Source organism: Leucoraja erinacea, chromosome 21, assembly GCF_028641065.1.
Source record: "Leucoraja erinacea ecotype New England chromosome 21, Leri_hhj_1, whole genome shotgun sequence".
Classification (NCBI taxonomy): Eukaryota; Metazoa; Chordata; class Chondrichthyes; order Rajiformes; family Rajidae; genus Leucoraja; species Leucoraja erinaceus.
In genome coordinates, this window is record NC_073397.1 from 11,261,468 (window position 1) to 11,283,191 (window position 21,724).

At 43.1% G+C, this 21,724-nt stretch overlaps 1 protein-coding gene across 1 annotated transcript in view; it reads left to right on the forward strand.

Moving 5' to 3' along the window:
* lama5 (laminin, alpha 5) overlaps positions 1-21,724 on the forward strand; it is a 265,684-nt gene that overhangs the window by 241,306 nt on the left and 2,654 nt on the right. The window contains exons 67-78 of the mRNA XM_055652107.1: positions 454-605; positions 3,052-3,184; positions 4,936-5,079; positions 6,631-6,761; positions 7,416-7,583; positions 9,502-9,634; positions 11,429-11,577; positions 14,748-14,937; positions 16,859-17,011; positions 17,799-17,955; positions 19,241-19,371; positions 20,832-20,925. Coding sequence (XP_055508082.1) covers positions 454-605; positions 3,052-3,184; positions 4,936-5,079; positions 6,631-6,761; positions 7,416-7,583; positions 9,502-9,634; positions 11,429-11,577; positions 14,748-14,937; positions 16,859-17,011; positions 17,799-17,955; positions 19,241-19,371; positions 20,832-20,925 — 1,735 coding nt within the window. The remainder of the gene's footprint in view (positions 1-453; positions 606-3,051; positions 3,185-4,935; positions 5,080-6,630; positions 6,762-7,415; positions 7,584-9,501; positions 9,635-11,428; positions 11,578-14,747; positions 14,938-16,858; positions 17,012-17,798; positions 17,956-19,240; positions 19,372-20,831; positions 20,926-21,724) is intronic.

The following is a 21,724-nucleotide window of genomic DNA, read 5'->3' on the forward strand; positions in this document are numbered from 1 at the left end:
GGATCCTAAGATCCCTTTGTACATCAATTCTGTTAAGGATTTTGCTTGTAAATTGTCAAACTGTAGTTGCGTTATTCAGAAGCCTGCAGTTATTATTTTTCCTTCCCAGTAAAATATTTAAGGATTCCAGATGACCAACCTGTGCTAAAATGCATTAAGTGTCAAGTTCACCGTTAATTATTTTTTTAAGTACTTCTACCATAATAGCACTGCCATTATTTGTATTTGACCAAAAGGTCCTAACAAAAAATATAGACATTTGTACTATATATATGTATAATATTTGAATTGGAGTTACTAAACCTCTGGTAACTTCACCTTAGTTGCCAGGTTGACCAGGGACCTTGTTTACGATAAAAGACCTTGTCCAAAGTATATTACCGTCCAGCTAAAACAATTCCGTCCTGGTCTTAACTATCATTAAAATTGAACGAATGTCTGTTTGTTTTTCAGATCCAGATAATTATGGTCTTTTCCACCAAAAAAGTGAAGATTTACGTGCGTGTGGACAGGAAAACGACTCTTACTTCTGAGCACGAACTCCCGCGCCCGTCCATTTCTGAGTATTTTCTTGGTGGTGTTCCTGTAGAAATTCTCCCAGAGATGTAAGAGTCACTTGCCTGGGATGGTGATGGGGGAGGGGGGGAGGGGTGCTTATTCAGCTGATGTGTACATTTCCCTAAAATCGGCGCCACTTTGCTTACCATTAGAACTTGCCATATCTTTGGTACTATATTCTTGGAGGTTTTCTGTTTAAAAAAAAAAAGATTGCCTGCAAAAATGACCCTGAGATTCCAGTCTCTGTCACTTTAATTCCCCAACACATTCCCACTCGCCCCTGCCTTCTGGCCTCCTACATAGTTCACCAAGTATGGACGTAAGTGTGATGAATGCCACCTAATCTTCTGTAGTGGCACGTTGCAGATTTCCAGACCCACTGCTGAATTCATCAGTTTCATAGAATCAACTGTTCCAGCCTTGCATCTCATATTTCAAACAGTTTGCATTGTCTCATCTTTTAGTAAATCAGATTTCATATGTCTGTTAACATTGATCTGTTCTCAGGTCATACATTATTATTCAGATAATATAGGTTAATGTGTACGGCATTTGGGTCATATGGATTCATAACTGGATTACAGAGAGAAGACAGAGGGTTGTGGTGAAAGGCCAATATTCCATTGTCACAAATATATACATCTCACAATTCTATAATAATGTAAACGGGTTGGTTAGTAAGATTACAGACGACACCAAGATCACTGGAGTTGCAGTCTGTGAAGAAGGCAGTCAAGTATACAATGGGATGTTGGTTGGCTAGAGAAATGGGCAGAGAAATGGCAGATGTAATTTAATCCAAACAAGTGTGGGGTGCACTTTGGGAGGTCGAATGCAAGGGGAAAATACACAGTTAATGGTAAGACTCTTAACAGCATTCTTGCACAGAGGGATCGTTGGATTTAATACCATAACACCCTTGAAGTTACAACAGAGTGGTAAAGAAGGCATATGGTACATTGGTCGAGGCATAAGAGTCAGCCAGCCATGATGCAGCTTTACAGGAGCATAGATAGGATAGATAGTCAGAACCTTCTTCCCAAGATGGAAATATCGAATACTAGAGGGCTACTCATAAAGGTGAGTGGGACATGATTAAAAGAGTTGCGTGGGGCAGGTTTGCTACAGAGAGTGTGGTGGATGCTCAAATGCCCTGCAAGGGGTAGTGGTGGAGGCAGATACAATAGTGGCATTTAGAGGCTTTGGGATAGACACATGAATATACAGTGCAGGGAATGGAGGGATATTGATTATGTGCAAGCAGATAAGAGTTGTTCTTGGGATCATGTTCACAACAGATATTGTGGGCCAAATGGCCTGTACCTGTCCTCTACTGTGCTACGATCTATATTTATCCATTGGAACTCTATGATCTATTACAGCCAGCACCACCACCACGTCTCAGTCATCTCCCCGCTCTCCACCGTATCACAGAGCTTCCCTTCCGTTCTAAAAACACCAAATGCTGGAAACATTCAGCACCATCTATGGAAAGAGAAACAGAATTAACTTTAATGTGTATAGGACAGTGAATGAGTGGGGTGATCGCTGGTCGGTGTGGACTCGGTGGGCCTAAGGGCCTGTTTCCACATTGTATCTCTAAACTAAACTAAAGAAATGCAGCAGGTCAGGCAGCTGCTGTGGAGCAAGAGACAGAGTTGATGTCTTGGGCTGATGACCTTTTAATAGAACTGTGCATCGTACAAACAATATTTCCCCTTGTGAAGGATATTAGAGTTTGCGACAAGAATCGAGGGCTTTCACTTGTCACCATCAGATATATTTAATTAATTACATTTAAATTCCCTAGCTACTGAGGTTGGATTTGAACTCATGTTGCCAGATCTTTAGGCCTGGCTATTGGATATCCAGCAACATAGCCACAGTCCTACCTCGGTACTGCGATGGTGTACCCTGTTTTTCAGTACATACTGACATATTTCAGTCATATAGATGACTATTGAAAAGAAATAATAGACGCAAAATGCTGGAGCAACTCAGCGGGTGGGTCATGGCAACAACCCTGGAGAAAATGGATAGGTGATGTTTCGGGTCGGAACCCTTCTTCAGAATGAAGAAGTTACCAGAAGTTTAGTAACTCCAATTCAATTGTCAAATGTATAGTACAAAAATCTATTTTTTTCCAGAATGAAGAAGGGTCTGGACCATTCCCGACATGGCTTATCCATTTTCTCCAGCAAATGCTGCTTGTCCTGCTGAGTTACTCCAGTATTTTGTGTCTATCTTTGGTGTAAACCAGCATCTGCTGTCCCTTTTTATTACATGTAGGAAAAAAATGCTAGGATTGCTTGAAAAATGAATATGGCGATCAATACAAGTCCAGTCTCGTGTGTGGAGCCCTCTTTCCTCCCACGTCTGTTCAACTCTGGCATTGGTAAAATGTCTCCTTTGAGAATTTGTATCTGTCTGCGGAGATCCAGCAAAGTGCATAGTTTGTCATTGCTTTGAACTGAGAGATACTTTCCCTTTCAGCCTGAGGAACAGATTTCCCACAGGTGGCTCCATAAAGGGCTGCATGCGAACCGTGAAGGCCCTGGACAAGAATTTGGACCTGAAGCGGGAAATGACCAGGGGAGTTAGTTACGGATGCTCAGCTAACCTGCTGGTGAGTCTTATCGTTCCTGTCGCCTAGTGACAACAGACAAGTAATGGGGAAGGAATTTTTGGCTGCGGTGTTAATAACCAATCATAAGTCTTGCGAGCAGAAATAGGCCATTCGACCCATCAAGTCTACTCCGCCATTCAATCTCGGCTGATTCTTCTGCCTTCACCCCATAACCCCTGACACCCTTACTGAACAAGAATCCGTCAATCTCCGCCATAAATGTCCATTGATGGCCTCCACAATGAATTTCACAGATTCGCCACCATTTGACTAAAGAAATTCCTCCTCGTCTTTCTAAAGAAATGTCCTTTTATTCTGAGGCTATGGCCTCTGGTCCTAGACTCTCCCACAAATGGAAACATCCTGTCCATATTCACTCTGTTCAGGCCAAAGATGTGCAGGTTTATAGATTAATTGGCTTCTGCAATTGCCCCTAATGTGTAAGATAGAACTAGTGTACGGGTGAACACTGGTCAGTGTGGACTCGGTAGGCCAAAGGCCCTGTTTCCATGCTGTCTCTTTAAACTAAACTAAACTAAAATCACCATGAGTGTATGGGTACTTTTCTTGTCTTTGTCTTTAACTGCTGTTCTTTACCTGCATCTGGACATTCAAATGATTTCACAGTAAATAATTCCAAGTGGGAAAGTACTTGGGTCCAAGGTTCTTCAGCAATGACCTTTTGTGCACAGTCAATATGATTCTGTTCACTGTCCACATTCGGTACAATGCATATCTGCTCCTTCAGGTACACTCCCTACAATCACCTCACAGCAGCAGTGACTGATTCTATTATTCAGCTACTGCTCATTTCAAAGTCTAGTCCAGGAAAGGCACACCATGAAGTGTGAGCTATTTTTGCCATTGGGAGCGGGGCTTTGGTGCAACACATTTAATATTTGTACGGTGTCCAAGTGTGGATGACCTGCTGCTCTGCAAGATGGCAAATCATTGCCACAGACGACGGTGGAGGCGAAGTCATTGGAGATTTTTATAGCTGGATTGATAGGTTCTTGATTAGTAAGGGTGTCAAAGGTCACACAGAAAATGGGGTTGAGAGAGAAAAATTGATTAGCTATGATTGAATGATGGAACAGATTTGATGGGTCGAATGGCCTAATACTAATTGTCCTAATAATGTATGCAAATGCACGCACACACACACGCACACACACACACACACACACACACACACACACACACACACACACACACACACACACACACACACACACACACACACACACACACACACACACACACACACACACACACACACACACACACACACACACACACACACACACCCATGCTGCACAAACACATCCACACACACACACACACACACATACATGTGTAGGAAAGAACTGCAGATGCTGGTTTAAAGCCAAGATAGACACAAAATGCTGGAGTAACTCAGCGGGACAGGCAGCATTTATGGAGAGAAGGAATGGGTAACGTTTCGGGTCAAGACCCTTCTTCAGAAGAAAGATCTCGACCTGAAACGTCACCCATTCCTTCTCTCCAGAGATGCTGCCTGTCCCGCTGAGTTACTCCAGCATTTTGTGTCTACGTACATACACACACACACACACACACATAAACACACACACACACACACACACACACACACACACACACATACATATATATATATATATATATACACACACACACACACACACACACAGTTAACAAAGCTGTTAGTGCCAGAATAATTCAGCCTGCCATTATTCTGCATTTTGTTTCAGGTCTCACGCTCTGTCGACTTTACAGGCCAGGGATACATGAGTCTAATGCATCAGAATATTCTGGCCTTTCGCAACGACTTCATGTCAGGCTTTGGTTTCCAGACCCAGCAACAGAACGCTCTGATGTATTACTACCACACGGCGGTAAGTGGGTGGGCAGCGGGGCTGGGAGTAGGGCGCACCTGTACTGCTCAGGCCAGGTGCAAAACGAACCCCCTTGAGGGTGGCTAGAAATGTACAGGAGAGAGAGGCACAAGAAACTGCAGATACTGGAATCTTGAGCAAAATACCGAGTGCTGGAGTAATTCAATGGGCCAGGCAGTGGGTGGGGGTGTTTCGGGTCGGGAGCCTTCTTTAGATTGATGGATATGTGCACAGGGCTGGGCTGTTGTTGAAGCCATTGCTTCTTCTATGCAATACCACATCTCTGCCTCTGACAGAACTGCAGATAGGCTGATGGCCTTGAGTTTTCATTTGGAATCCTGTGAGCAAAATACCTGGCATGATCTGGTTTAGTATCTGCTCAGGTTATGAATGGCACCCCAGGGCAGCCTGTGTCTGTAACACTTGGTTAAGCGGTCGTCGGAAGCCTTCAGATTTAGATTGATGGATATGTGCACAGGGCTGAAAAGGCTGTTGACATTTCAGGTCTTGAAGGGCCACTTTGCATTCTTCTATGCAACGAGGTTCCTCCCGTTACCCGTCTGTTTCTTTAACTAGTATGAAAGAGTGATTGTGTGTGGATTCTGGCTGAAAGGACTGTTTCTCTGCACTGCCTCTAGCAAACATAAAACTTTGGTGCAGAATGCAAAACCAAGTGCGTATCTATAGCAGGCTGATGAACAACAATTCCAAAAGTGCAATTAACCAAATCTCCAGCAGCCCTGAAGCTTTTACCCCATTTTAAAGTTCTAGCCTCTCCCATTTAGCCAGGATTAACACCTGAGTGGTAACCTTTTTACATAAAGGGCGGTCGCAAGGTGCATGGAATTTAAGATCTGCCGAAACCCAGGAGATACCTCGTCCAATGAGGCAAAGTAGGACATATCGCAACATTATTTAATTAAACAAGGTGTGTGTTGGACAGGATCCAACATTCTAGCATAGAGCACCTAATTTAGAGGGATATGTCCTTACTCTTTTCTTGCAAATTGTATCTAGGCTCTAGACACACTGGCACCACTCCGCAGCTTGTCCCAGCTCTGCAGAGAGCAATTCCAAATTAACCAAATCTCCCAGCAGCCCTGAAGCTTTTACCCCATTTTAAAGTTCTAGCCTCTCCCATTTAGCCAGGATTAACACCTGAGTGGTAACTTTTTTACACAAAGGGCGGTGGGTTCATGGAACAAGCTGCCGAAGGAGATGGTTGAGGCAGGGACTATCGCAACGTTTAAGAAACATTTGGACAGGAACATAGATAGAGCAGGTTTAGAGGGATATGGCCAAAAGCAGGCAGGTGGGACTAGTGTTATTGGGGGCATGTTGGTCGATGTGGGCAAGTTGGGCCAAAGGGCCTGTTTCCACGCTATATGACTCTGACTAAATGAGTGCGTTTTCCCATGCTACAAGCAAATAAATATTTCATATTCATAAAATATGGTCTGGATTTTGAAACTTAGTTGAAAACAAAATCTGTTTTTCTAACACACAACTTGCTATTCTCCAGTTTAACTTTTTTTGGCTTTGCCTTGTTAGGAAGGGAACTGTCAAGTCTCTTTGAAGCAGCGACAAGTGGCCCTTAAGGTATTAAATACGGAAGTTAAAAGTCAAATGAATTATACAGATGGGAACCTACACTATGTCTCCTTCTTTATCAAGAATGATCAGTAAGTCGTCTGCTTTTACATCTCCAAATGGTAATTTGTAAAAAAATGTACAGCATCATCTGAAACTGGCAAATTCTACTGTAGTTATTATTTTATGGGAATATCTGAAAAATATCCAGCCAGTACATGGCCTTTTAACCACATATGTCATAGAATTGTGGCACGCTGGCAGAGTGGTAGAGCTGCTGCCTTCCAGATCCAGAGACCTGGGTTCAATCATGACTATGGGTGCTATCTGTACAGAGTTTGTACATTGTTGGCTGGGGAAAGTCTGATAACCAAAGGTATACAAGGATGCAACCACTGGAACTGGTAGGATGACTAGGGTAAAGGAGGGGGGGGCTTGTACATGGAAGGGAGGGGCCGACTAGGGTGTAATCCTGGTTATATATATATTTATTGCACATTATTCTATGTTCGCTCATCTGGGGAGATGCTAACTGCATTTCATTGTCTCTGTACTGTACACTGCACAATGACAATGAAGATTGAATCTGAATCTGAGATACGAGCCTGCACCATGTGTCTCAGATTTATATGATGCATTTCACATGTCATGCAGCATTTTGCAGCCATTAACTAACTTTATGAAATGTGGTCACCGCTGTAATTGAAATTTAGCGCTAACCTGCCATTTTCCTTTCTTTCCCCGAGGATCACAATGGACATCGATGATCAGGAGAAACTGCAAGCAAAACTGTCCAGGAGAAACAGGCGGCAGCTGAGAGAGATTAAGGAGGGACACCTTTACCTGGGCGGTGGGCCGGCAACTGACTTGGGAGCTAACTTGACCGGCTGCATGAGCAACGTTTTCATGTATCAGTGAGTTTTGAGAGTACAATCAGCTAACCTGGTCCTCAGTAGGGATGTCATTCATTCCCTTCTCGAATACTTGAAGCGCGGATAAGACCTGCTGTTCACTTTACTAATGCAGTACTGCCTGGTATTCTGGGCACGACTCAACAACTAAATTATTTAATAAATCAGAAAATACTGAGAATACTCAGCTGATCAGGTAACATCATTAGGCAAAGTGGGGAGGCATGGTGGGGTAGCGGTAGAGTTACTGCCTTACAGCGCCCGAGACCCGGGTTCAATCCCGACTACGTGTGCTGTCTGTACGGAGTTTGTACATTCTCACCGTGACCCACGTGGGTTTCCTCCAAAATCTTCGGTATAAATGTATGAATGTAAAATTGGCCTTCGTGTGTGTAGGATAGTGTGAATGGTCAGCATGGACTTGGTGGGCCGAAGGGCTGGTTTGCGCTGTTTCTCTACACTAAACTAAACAGAGATCGAGGGATAAATCCGAGCTCATTGAGTCTTCTTTACAGCTATAACCTCTGTCCTGGCAACATCCTTGTAAATCTTTTCACCCCCTAAGTCCAATTACAATTTTCCCATAGCCTGGTTAACCAAACATGATGGCACAGGGATGCAGCTGGTAGAGCCACTGTTTCACAGTGTTGTACACTTGAGTAGCTCACTCCCAATCTATTTAGACTTTAGAGAGACAGGTTGGAAACAGGCCCTTCGGCCCACTAAATCCATGCTGACCTGCAATCACCTGTACATCAGCACTGCCCAACACACTAAGGACAATATACAATGTGTGTACTGCCCAGGAGAAGTCTGCTGTATGATTTTACTGGATTGTATGCAAAAGCAAGGATTTCACTGTGCGTATCACTACATGCGCCAATAAAATATCAATGCATAATTTTACCTCAGCTACAAACCTGTACGTCTTTGGAGTGTGGGAGGAAAATGGAGCACCCGGAGAAATCCCACGCAGGCCACAACCCACGTGGTCATCGGGAGAAGATAGGAACTCCACACAGACAGCATCAAACCCGGGTGTCTGGCGCTGTAAGGCAGCAACTCTAGTGCTGAGCCACAGTGCCACATCTTGGCTGCCGTCCGTGTGGAGTTTGCACGTTCTCTGCCTGACCACCCATGTTCCCTCTGAGTGCTCCAGCTTCCACATGCCAAAGATGCGAGGTTTGCTAGACTGATTGTCCACTGTAAATTGCTCCTAACGTGTCGGTAGAATGGGAACTGAAATTGACAAGAACGTGGGGAGAATAAAACTTGGCATTAATGTAGGATTCATGTCAATCAATGATTTGACGGTTCATTTGGGCTTTAGAGTTTAAAGATACAGCGCGGAAACGGGTCCGTCAACCCACGCTGACCACCAATCACCCGTACACTAGTTCTATCCTACACACTCGGGACAATGTACAGAAGCTAATTAACCTACAAACCTGGAGCAAAGTAACAGTGGACATTTCAGGTCGGAGATTCTGACCCAAAACATCACCTACTCCTTTCTCCAGAGATGCTGCCTGACCAGCTGAGTTGCCCCAGCACTTCCTGTCTATCTTTGGTATTAACCTGCATCTACAGTTCCTTCCCACGTATCTAACCTACAAACCTGCACATCTTTGGAATGTGGGAGGAAACCGGAGAAAACACATGCGGTCACAGGGAAATCATACAAACTCTGTACAGACAGCACGTGTAGGCAAGATCGGAGCTGGGTCTCTGGCACTGTAGGGCAGCAACTCTACCACTGAGCCACTCGGTGGGCCAAATGGCCTGTTTCTGAGCTGTACCTCTCTATGACTGGAAATGCACATGTCTGTTCAACACAAAAGGATAGAAATAACTCTGGCGCATTCAAATTAATATTAACCTGCGTGCAAAAGGATGAGTGTTTATTACCTTTCTTGTGCAGTAAAGATTCAAACCAGCAGTCAGTATTGGATCTCCAGAAGCACGACGTGATAGTGGGCGCAGAGTTGAACAGTTGCCCTCAAGAAAAACCACCCCAGCAGATACGACTTCACAAGAAGGAGAAACTCAGACAGGTAAGTGAGATTGAATCTCATCCTCACATCATCACCCCATCTCATTAAATGACAAGCATTCACAAGCATCGACAGGGAAAGCTTGGATAGAGTGGATGTGGAGAGGATGTTTCCACTAGTGGGAGAGTCTAGATCTAGAATTAAAATATTTTCCTTTAGGAAGGAGATGAGAAGGAGTTTCTTTAGTCAGAGGGTGGTGAATCTGTGGAGGCCAAGTCAATGGATATATTTAAGGCAAATATAGATATATTCTTGATCAGTACGGGTGCTAAGGGTTATGGGGAGAAAGCAGGAGAATGGGGTAAGGAGGAACAGATAGATCAGCCATGATTGAATGGCGGAATAGACTGGATGGGCCGAATGGCCTAATTCTGCTCCTTTTACTTATGACCTTATGACTATAGAAACTTAAATGTTGAACTTTTCATCGCAAAAGTCAGCAACATTTCATGGAATTCCTTGCTCCCCTACTGCAACTAGCAGGCACAGATGCATTTGATATTTTCAGTATTACATGTGTTTTCTATTTCCTGACAGGCATCAAAGGTTACAGAGAGGGGGCAGGAGAATGGGGTGCAAAGGGGAAAATAGATCAGCCATGATCAAATGGCGGAGTAGACGTGATGGGCCGAATGGCCTAATCCTGATCCTGAGTCTGAGTCTTATGGTTTTAAACTTATGACAAGCTAATTTGATTTTTAAGGATTTTTTCCATCTCTCCTCTGCAACTTCTGCACTCTTCACCTCTGGTCTCTTCACCATCCTTCTAGACAATAGTCCATAGGTGCAGGAGTAGACCATTCGGCCCTTCGAGCCAGCACCGCCATTCAATGTGATCATGGCTGATCATCCCCAATCAGTACCCCGTTCCTGCCTTCTCGCCATATCCCCTGACTCCGCTATCTTTAAGAGCCCTATCCAGCTCTCTCTTGAAAGTATCCAGAGAACTGGCCTCCACCGCCCTCTTGAGGCAGAGAATTCCACAGATTCACAACGCTCTGTGAGGAAAAGTGTTTCCTCGTTTCCATTCTAAATGGCCTACCCCTTATTCTTAAACTGTGGCTCCTAGTTCTGGACTCCCCCAACATCGGGAACATGTTTTCTGCCTCCAGTGTGTCCAAACCCTTAATAATCTTATACGTTTCAATAAGGTTCCCCCTCATCCTTCTAAACTCCAAAGTATACAAGCCCAGCCGCCTTCTCTCAACATTTGACAGTCCCGCCATCCTGGGAATTAACCTTGTAAACATACGCTGCGCTCCCTCAATGTCCTTCCTCAATGGTATAATTCCACCATTGGCAACTCTGCACTCTACGCCCAAGGCCTTTATCTCTGTCCCCAACGTGTCTCCAACTCATTTCCTGTAAAATAAACCTTAACCCAAACTCTTTGAAACTTCCCTCCCTTAACCTTGGGTCTGCTGAAGATATACACAAAATGCTGGATTATCTCAGCAGGACAGGCAGCATCTCTGGAGAAGAGGGATGGGTGATGTTTCGAGTCGAGACTCTTCTTCAGACTGAAACGTCACCCATTCCTTTTCTCTCCAGAGATGCTGCCGGACCCGCTGAGTTACTCCAGTATCTATCTTTGGAGTAAACCAGCATTTGTAGTTCCTTCCTACACACTTGTACCTCCTGATATGGATCGGTTGTTTGGCGACTCTGGGATGATTCACCATGTTGAAGATGCAATAAGAAAAGGCCAGTTGTTCTGCTATAAAGAATGGGACTTTTTAACCTGAGTGTGTGGTCTTTGAGGCATGTTGTCATTTTGATTTTTGAATTTTGAAGGCTACCAGCAAGATTAGAAGCAAACAGCGAATGCAGAAAAATTGCCAGTTGCCAAGGGAACCGGCTGCTGTGAGCAACGCCCAATACTTCAGAGGTTCCCACCTCAGCCGCTTGGAATATGACAACATTCCAGAATCCTTCCGTATCAGGCAAGTTTCTCCAACCTCCGCTCCCGTCTTTTTGAATGACTTTAAATGTAGACATTCAAATGTATTTTTCCTTGTATTTACGTTGTTCATTTCGGATATATGGTTTGCTCTTTTTTCCTGTGCGGACATACAGTGGCTTGCAAAAGTTTTCATACCCCTTGAACTTTTCCACATTTTGTCACGTTACAACCACAAACGTAAATGTATTTTATTGGGATTTTATTTGATAGACCAACACAAAGTGGCGCATAATTGTGAAGTGGAAGGAAAATGATACATGGTTTTCAAATTTTTTTACAAATAAAAAACTGAAAAGTGTGGTGTGCAAAAGTATTCAGCCCCCTTTACTCTGTTGCCCCTAAATAAAATCCAGTGCAACCAATTGCCTTCAGAAGTCACCTAATTAGTAAATAGAGTTCACGTGTGTGTAATCTAATCTCAGTATAAATACAGCTGTTCTGTGAAGGCCTCAGAGGTTTGTTAGAGAACATTAGTGAACAAACAGCATCATGAAGCCCAAGGGACACACCAGACAGGTCAGGGATAAAGTTGTGGAGAAGTTTAAAGCAGGGTTAGGTTATAAAAAAATATCCCAAGCCTTGAACATCTCACGGAGCACTGTTCAATCCATCATCCGAAAATGGAAAGAGTATGGCACAACTGCAAACCTACCAAGACATGGCCGTCCACCTAAACTGACAGGCCGGGCAAGGAGAGCATTGATCAGAGAAGCAGCCAAGAGGCCCATAGTAACTCTGGAGGAGCTGCAGAGATCCACAGCTCAGGTGGGAGAATCTGTCCACAGGACAACTATTAGTCGTGCACTCCACAAATCGGGCCTTTATGGAAGAGTGGCAAGAAGAAAGCCATTGTTGAAAAAAAGTCATAAGAAGTCCCGTTTGCAGTTTGCCACAAGCCATGTGGGGGACACAGCAAACATGTGGAGGAAGGTGCTCTGGTCAGATGAGACCAAAATTGAAGTTTTTGGCCTAAATGCAAAACGCTATGTGTGGCGGAAAACTAACACTGCACATCACCCTGAACACACCATCCCCACTGTGAAACATGGTGGTGGCAGCATCATGCTGTGGGGATGCTTTTCTTCAGCAGGGACAGGGAAGCTGGTCAGAGTTGATGGGAAGATGGATGGAGCCAAGTACAGGGCAATCTTGGAAAAAAAACTGTTAGAGTCTGCAAAAGACTTGAGACTGGGGCGGAGGTTCACCTTCCAGCAGGACAACGACCCTAAACATACAGCCAGAGCTACAATGGAATGGTTTAGATCAAAGCATATTCATGTGTTAGAATGGCCCAGTCAAAGTCCAGACCTAAATCCAATTGAGAATCTCTGGCAAGACTTGAAAATTGCTGTTCACAGACGCTCTCCATCCAATCTGACTGAGCTTGAGCTATTTTGCAAAGAAGAATGGGCAAAAATGTCAGTCTCTAGATGTGCAAAGTTGGTAGAGACATACCCTAAAAGACTTGCAGCTGTAATTGCAGCGAAAGGTGGTTCTACAAAGTATTGACTCAGGCGGGCTGAATACTTTTGCACGCCACACTTTTCAGTTTTTTATTTGTAAAAAAATTTGAAAACCATGTATCATTTTCCTTCCACTTCACAATTATGCGCCACTTTGTGTTGGTCTATCACATAAAATCCCAATAAAATACATTTACGTTTGTGGTTGTAACGTGACAAAATGTGGAAAAGTTCAAGGGGTATGAAAACTTTTGCAAGCCACTGAATAACTTGGAACACAATATGTCAGTACACAGTGGCAATGAAATTGCTTGTGATGCACATTCTTTTATGGAAGGAGTATTTAAACATAAAAGATAACTATGCTATTGAATCTCACGGTAGGCTAATTCATGGGATTAGAGCTGTGCAAAATAATGAGAGGAGTAGATCGGGGAGACGCACAGAGTCTCGTGCCCAGAGCAGGGTAATCGTCAACCAGGAGACATAAGTTTAAGGTGAGGGAGGAACCTGAGGGGTAACTTTTTCACACCGAGGTTGGTGGGTGTAAGGAACAAGCTGCTGGAGGAGGTATCTGAGGCAGGTAGTGTCGTAACTTTTAAGAAACATTTGGGCAAGTACAGGGATAGGATAGATTTAGAGGGATATAGGCCAAACGCGGGCAGGTGGGGCTCGTATAGATGGGACATGTTGGTCAGTGTGGTCAAGTTGGGCCAAAGGGCCTGTTTCCACACTTTATGACTCTGGTGCATGGGAACTACGGTGACATGGTAGTTTGGATTCAGAACTATAACAGATTCTATAACATAGAGACAGAGGGGAGTGATGGAAGGGTGTTATTCTTACTGGAGGTCTGTGACCAGTGGTATGCCACAGAGATCTCTGCTGGGGCCTCCATTGCTTGTGACATATATAAATGACTTAGAGAAAATGCAGATGGGTTGGTTAGTAAGTTTGCAGATGACTACGGAAATGGCGGAATTACCGACAGTGAGAAATGCTGTCAAACAATACAGCAGGATATCGATCAGCTGCAGATATGGCAGGAGAAATAACAAATGGAGTTTAATCTGACCAAGTGTGAGATTTTTCACTTTGAGAGGTCAAATATAAAGGGACAATATTACACGTAACGGCAAGACCCTTAACAGCAATGATGTATAGAAGGATCTTGGGATCCAAGTTCTTTGCTCCTTGAAGGTGGTATTAGGGTATTAGGATGAGGGTGAGCTGGGAAAAGTATATAAAATGATTGAGGCAGAGATCAGATAGACAGTCAGAACCTTGATTCCAGGATGGAAATATCAAAGACTAGAGAGTGTAGCTTTAAGGTTAGAGGGGGAAAGTTTAAAGGAGATGAGCGAGTGGTGGATACATGGAACACACTGCCAGGGATTGTGTGAAAGCAGATACGATAGGGGTGTTTCAGATGTTTTTAGTGAGGGACATGAATATGCAGAGAATAGAGGAATTTCTACCGTGCGCAGGTAAAAGGGAGGAATGATAATATAGCATCTTGTTCGACACAAACATTGTGAGCCGAAGAGCTTGTTGCTTTGCTGTACTGTCTTATGTTCTATGGTACTCCAGCTCAATCTGACAGATTTTGCTCGCATATCTTAGAACCTGAATGTTTTTAAGAAATTGAGAAGGCTTTGTGCCATTTGTTTTACTCTTATTTCTCTAGGTCTAGTTTCTCCATGGAGGTTCGCAGCAATTCATCCCATGGGATGCTTTTTTATGTATCCAACGATTGGGAAACCACCTTTATGGTTCTCTTGCTTTCCAAGGGCCGTTTTGTCTTCATGTTTGAAATCAAAGGGAAGAAACTACGGATTGCAACCAAAGAAAAGTACAACGATGGATTGTGGCATACCGTACGTATTGCAGATTCAGAAATAGATTTAAAAAAACTTCTGTTCCCAGTATTAACATGACTATTCAAGAATATTTCTGGCCTTCGAAGAATAGGTTAACTTCAGTTGTCCATTTTTATTCTAGTACAAGGACAAATGGCTCAATTTAATTGGGGTAATTTAAAATTAGTTTTCTTAATTTAAATTCTGTCCAAACAACATGCATTTTATTTTTACGAATGGGGAAAGGTAGGATTTCTCATTCAGCTGAATATACTTGGGCGCAATGTATTGTCTTGTATGTAAACATGGAAGTGTTTTTAGGAGCTAGATTGTGGTGGGCGTATTGTTGACTTCACAACAGTGCAGCATCCTTGTGTAAAATCTGGACAGGACAGCAAATACAAACATCAAGTCATTGTGATAGGAGATTGCATCCCAATGACAATCTCCAAACAATTTATAGTAGAAAATCCAGATTTGGACTAATTTATTATGTTCCTAAAATTAAATCTACACTGCCTTGCAGACCAGGAACATTTAGAATCAATGCCCAATTTCCAGTTTTGTCCGTGTAGAATTATGGCAGCGGACAGCTAGGTTGCACTGTCAGCTGCTTCAGTAGATGTTGGAGCTTTGAGCAAAAACTCCTACTCCTCATCTGATCAGTTTGCAGACGGGTCCTGACCCAAGACTTTGACTGTCAATTCTCTCACCAGTTGCTGCCTGCCCACTGAGTTTCTCCAGCACTTTGTGTTTTCCTTCAGTAACAAGTTTGAGTGCATATTTGACAAAGACAAGCAGGCCATACTAGCAATCCCTTTCGGCAAAGGGTTTCTATTTGAGCAATAGAATCGAGATGGGGAAATTTGCAACAGAGCAAATTAATGTAAGATAATGGGAGGCTGAGTGAAAGTGAGTTCAGTCAATTTGACTTCAACAATGACTGGACTTCTTATCATTTTGTTAAGCAGTAATGCTTGAATAACACTCTGGCCCAAACTTAAAGAACAGAATGTTGCCTAAACTCATACAAAAGCCATTAATTAAAACTTCAAAAATTGTTTTTGGGGTTTCTAATCTTCGCACAGAATACCTTGTCCAGTTAAAAGCTGCAGGAAACATAATGCTGCTAGGGTGTTGAATCTCAGCCCTGCATTGGGCAGTACAGTGGCGCAGGGGTAAGAGTTGCAGTCTTGCAGCGACGGAGACACGGGTTTGATCCTGACCACGGGTGCTGTCTGTACGGAGTTTGTACGTTCTCCCTGTAAGCGGGTTTTCAGCGGGTGCTCCAGTTTCCTCTCACACTCCCACTAAGACTTACAGGTTTGTAGGTTAATTGGCTTTGGTTAAAATAAATTTTAAATTGTCCCTAGTGTGACAACTTTAGTGATCAATAGCTGGCATGGACTCGGCTGGAAGGCCAGTTTCTGTGCCGTATCCCAATAGTCTAAAATAAACCCGGCTGGAAGAAACTATATAGCTTCCTCAACCATCAATGTGAAGGGACAGCAAGACCAGCTCATTAAGCCAGATATGTACTGATGAAGGCCAACGTGACCTCATGCTTTTCTAGCAGAAGAACAGACCAAAATAGCCTGACCAAAATAAGCATTTAAAATATAAAGCCAGTGTGAGGCTTGGGAATGCCTCAATTCACATCTTGAGGAACAATTGGCATTGTTAGTATTTGGGAAGACCTGATGTGACCTTGTTTGATTCTGCAGCTGATTGTGGTTTTAACTAAATACAACATTTGTCTTTTTCCACCAATATGTGATGAGATTTGCCTCCATTTTGTTTCAACATTGTGTATTATTGACCAATGATCATCATTAAACAAAGGAACATCCACCATTCACCCTTCCTGCTGAAATTGAGTAACCCGATATCGGGCAGAAACAGGTTTTAGTTGTTTAATTGTGAAATGTATTGTTTCCAGATATTTTTCAGCAGAGACCGGCACCAGGGGCAGCTGGTCATCGATGGTTTACGGTCACAGACACGGAGCATCTCATTCTTAGGGTCCTTGGAGGTCAAAGCTCCATTCTATGTGGGTTCAGTGCCGAAAGGAAAAGCAAGGAGGATTGCTCAGGTAAAAAGCACTGGACAGCCTCAAACCTCAGCTTGTGATATAAAACACAAAATGGTTGTACCTGTTACTCCCATGTGAATTTAGGCATGATGGTGTTGGACAACAGTAACAGATACCTTGCCATCCTGAAACCCATTCATTCCCTGTTATGTTTGCCCCTTCTCTTGCTTGTAAATGTCAATGCTGACGTCCATTTCCTGGCATCTGTTGGTCAACATGCGGAAGACCTGGACCCCAGGGAGAATTACAGATAGTTGTTCCCTAGGTCCTTTCCTTGGTCTAGGCCAACGTTACTCCAATAATGTTAATGAAGCTGTTATGGGCCTAACTCAACAAAATACCTGTGAGGGGAGATGTCCACTTGATAACCCCAATGATATATTGGCATTCACACGCCTAGTTTTTGTTGTCCATAGTTTAACCGTGTAAAGGAATTTTAGACTCTCATGTGGCATAGGGATTGGATTTCTTGGTTAAACATGTAGTTTGTGTGTTTGTTAACATGTAGATAACTTACTACTGAATATGTAGTTAGTTATTGTCCTGTAGCATAAGTGTGTATCGGTAGTTTAGATACTACTTTGGCATTGGTTTTCTTGGTTGAGCGCTTATCCTGGTGTTATAGCACAAGTACTTTGTGTTTTAACAGTAATTCCAAAAAACCCTTTGTCCTACTTTGACAATCTTTTTCCATGCAGAGCTTGCCACATTTTCCTATTCATTTAGATGTGACTGTGTGTGAAATACTCTGAACATTGACTGAAGTCCAGTATCTATTTTATTTCAGGGCACTTCCACTAGGTTTAACGGTTGCATCCGAAACTTCCAACTGGATGGAAAACGTGTGGAACCACTTTCACGTGCTTACAACGTCACACCGTGCTATGAGGGAAGTCTTGAAATGGGAACGTTTTTCTCCAGTGCAGGAGGCTACATAATTATAGGTATTAAAATTTAAATATTACTATTTCCATTTTCTCTTTAACAGCGTTTGATAAAAAGTTACCGACAACATGACAGCTTTGCAATAGCCAGTATTATCCTCAAGGGGTCCCAAGCACAGTAGCCAGTGCTGGACGTGATTTTACTATCATTTCCAAGTAACCCATTTCTTTTGTGAGGAATGCACAGACTGCAGTTAACTGCATGTAAATCACATACTCTCCCCGTATGATGATAATAAAAAAATAATAAATTTTATTTATGGGCACCTTTCAAGAGTCTTAAGGACACCTTACAAAAATTTAGCAGGTAGAGGAAAAACATGTAAGGGGAATTAAATAAATAGTAGAGACATGACTAGTACACAAAGTAAAGACAGAATACAATTCAAAACACAATATGAGGCAATTCAAGCACAGATGAAAAGGGAGGGGGACGTGGGGCTAAGGATAGGCAGAGGTGAAGAGATGGGTCTTGAGGCGGGACTGGAAGATGGTGAGGGACACGAAATTGCGGATCAGTTGGGGGAGGGAGTTCCAGAGCCTGGGAGCTGCCCTGGAGAAGGCTCTGTCTATGATACTTTATAGTCACATGTACCTAGGTACCTACGTACAGTGAAACTCTTTGTTTTGCATACAATCCAATAAGGTCATACTATAGAGAAACACAGTCATAGACAAGTACAAAAATGCAACGATTGTCGTGTAATAGTAGACTTCACCGAGACCGTACACAAAGAGTCGCCACATTTTTGGCGCCCACAAAGTTTCAAAGTTCGTAAGAGTAGCCTTATCTTGGCCTTAAATGCCAGTATAGGGCATACTGCCCCCATTTGTTGATTATACATGTTATATGAAAATGAAAGCACTGCAGATGTTAGAAATCTGAAGCAAAGACAATACTTGAAATATTCAGATTAGGCAATATCTGTGGGAGGAGAAACAAAATGAAAGCCTCAGGTTGAATACCCTCTGTTTGTGCTACTATCACCTGACAAAGTAAATTATCCCAGTGGTAAATCTGCTTCCCTTTCCACAGCTGTTGCCTGACCCACTGAGTGTTTCCAGCATTTTAGGTTTAGCTTAATTATTGTAGCATGGACTGAGATGCAGTGAAAAGCTTCTTTTGAAAAGTTCATATTGCAGACACATCATCGGTTCCTGAGCTGATTACTTTCCCACAGGTTACAATGGTCAATGATCAGGAATGGGACACATTGTTTCCCCGCGGGTGCCGACATCTTATTCTGCCTTCCGCAATCTTTTCCATTTTCCTTTTTTTGCCTAGATGAGTTCTTTGTTCTTGACAAAGATTATGAGCTAATGTTTGAAGTGCGTCCCAGGAGTTTGTCGGGTGTATTTTTCCATGTTGGAAGAAAACAAAGCTATCACTTCAGTCTGTACGCAGAGGATGGGCAGGTAAGAGACATTTTTTAATCAATATCAGGCTCAATTATGATTCCGAGAAGATTTTTTAGATTTGGAAATATAGCCAAGTACATGTAAAAATGTAATTGACCAGCAGTGAAACATACTAAATGGCAAACATCCATGGAGATTATGACATGTTAGATGGGACAACATTTTGTTGCTTGCTTGGATAATTAGAATGTTCTCACGATCTACTGGAGTTCTGGACAAGTGATGATTAGTCACTGCTGAATTTGCTTAGGATCTTGTATGTAAACGGAATCTCACTAAGCACGTCATATCCGAAATAGTTGACAGCAAGCAACAAGAGAAATTGAGGTGATCAGATCAATGAACATCAAGATTTTTCGTGGCAATGCCACAACTCAAAAAGCATGTCAGAGATAGTGATCTCAGCATTGATCAGTATTTAGGCAAAGTTCAGGTTTTATACGGACTGTCCAATTTGTTTGTCTGCTTAACACTCAGCTCCAGCTTTGGGGTGTTAGTATGATTAATCTTCCTAGCTACAGACCATTAGTGGTTGAAATTTGTGATTCCACAGGAGCTACACAGTAAATGGAAGGGCTTTGGGGAATGTTGTAGAGCAGAGGGATCCAGGAGTACAGGTGCATGGTTCCTTGAAGGTGGAGTCACTGGTCGATAGGGTGGTCAAAAAGGTTTTTGGCACATTAGCCTCCATCAGTCAGAGTATTGAGTATAGAAGTTGGGAGGTCATGTTGCAGTTGCATAAGACGTTGGTCGTATTTAAAGTATTGTGTCCAGTTCTGGGCACCATGTTATAGGAAAGATGTTGTCAAGCTGGAAAAGATACAGAGAAGATTGATGAGGATATTGCCAGGACTAGAGAGTGTGAGCTATAGGGAGGTTGAGTAGGCTGGGACTCGGATTCCTTGGAGAGCAGGAGGATGAGGGGCGATCTTATAATGGTGTATAAAATCATGAGAGGAATAGATCAGATATATGCACAGAGTCTTGCCCAGTGTAGGCAAATCAAAGGCAAGAGGATATATGTTTAAGGTGAAGGGAAAAAGATTTAATAGGAATCTGAGGGGTAACTTTTTCACACAAAGGGTGGTGGATGTATGGAACAAGCTGCCAGAGGAGGTAGTTGAGGCTGGGACTATCCCAACATTTAAGAAAAAGTTAGACAGGTACATGGAAAGGACAGGTGTGGACGGATATGGGCCAAACACAAGCAGGTAGGACTAGTGTAGCTGGGACATGTTTGGCCGGTGTGGGCAAGTTAGGCCAACGGGCCTGTTTTCCCAATGTAACACTCTGACTCCAGAATCATAGGTTGAGTCTGGATATCCACAACCAAAACTAACCTTCAATTCAGGAGATTAATTTTATACTTACGATGTTTATAATATTAAACAGATTGTGTGGGTAAGAGAATAGATGAACGTATTGGTTTTGACCTTTCTCTACCTTTCATTTTAAAGGTGATTGTTCAGTTGAACAATGGAGCTGGAGAATTCTCAGCATCAGTCACTCCAGAACAGTCTCTGTGTAATGGGCAGTGGCACCGGATAGCAGGTAAGAGTGAAACACCAAAATATTCCCCCAGGGTAGGGAAGTCAAAAACTACAGGGCATAGGTTTAAGGTGACGGGAAAGATTTGAAAGGGACCTTTATACAGAAGATGGGAGCAAATTTAGCAAATTTGCAGATGACACAAAGCTGGGTGGCAGTGTGAACTGTGAGGAGGATGCTATGAGAATGCAGGGTGACTTGGACAGGTTGGGTGAGTGGGCAGATGCAGCTTAATGTGGATAAATGTGAGGTTATCCACTTTGGTAGCAAATACAGGAAGGCAGATTACCTAAATGGTGTCAAGTTGGGAAAAGGGGAAGTACATTGGGATCTGGGGGTCCTTGTTCATCGGTCAATGAAAGTAAGCATGCAGGTACAGCAGGCAGTGAAGAAAGTGAATGGCATGTTGGCCATAATTGATTATAGGAGCAGAGGTCCTTCTGTAGTTGTACAGAGCCCTAGTGAGATCACACCTGGAGTATTGTGTGCAGTTTTGGTCCCCTAATTTGAGGAAGGACATCCTTGCAGCGTAATTCGCGGGATGGCGGGACTGTCATATTCTGAGAGAATGGAGCAGCTGGGCTTGTATGCTCTGGAATTTAGAAGGATGAGAGAGGATCATATTGAAACATATGATACTAATCTTTGGACACGATAGAAGCAGGTAACATGTTCCTGATGTTGGGGGAATCCAGAAGCGGGGGCCACAGTTTAAGAATAAGGGTTAAGGCATTTAGAATGGAGATGAGGAAACTTTTTCACACAGAGAGTTATGAGTCTGTGGAATTCTCTGCCTCCGAGG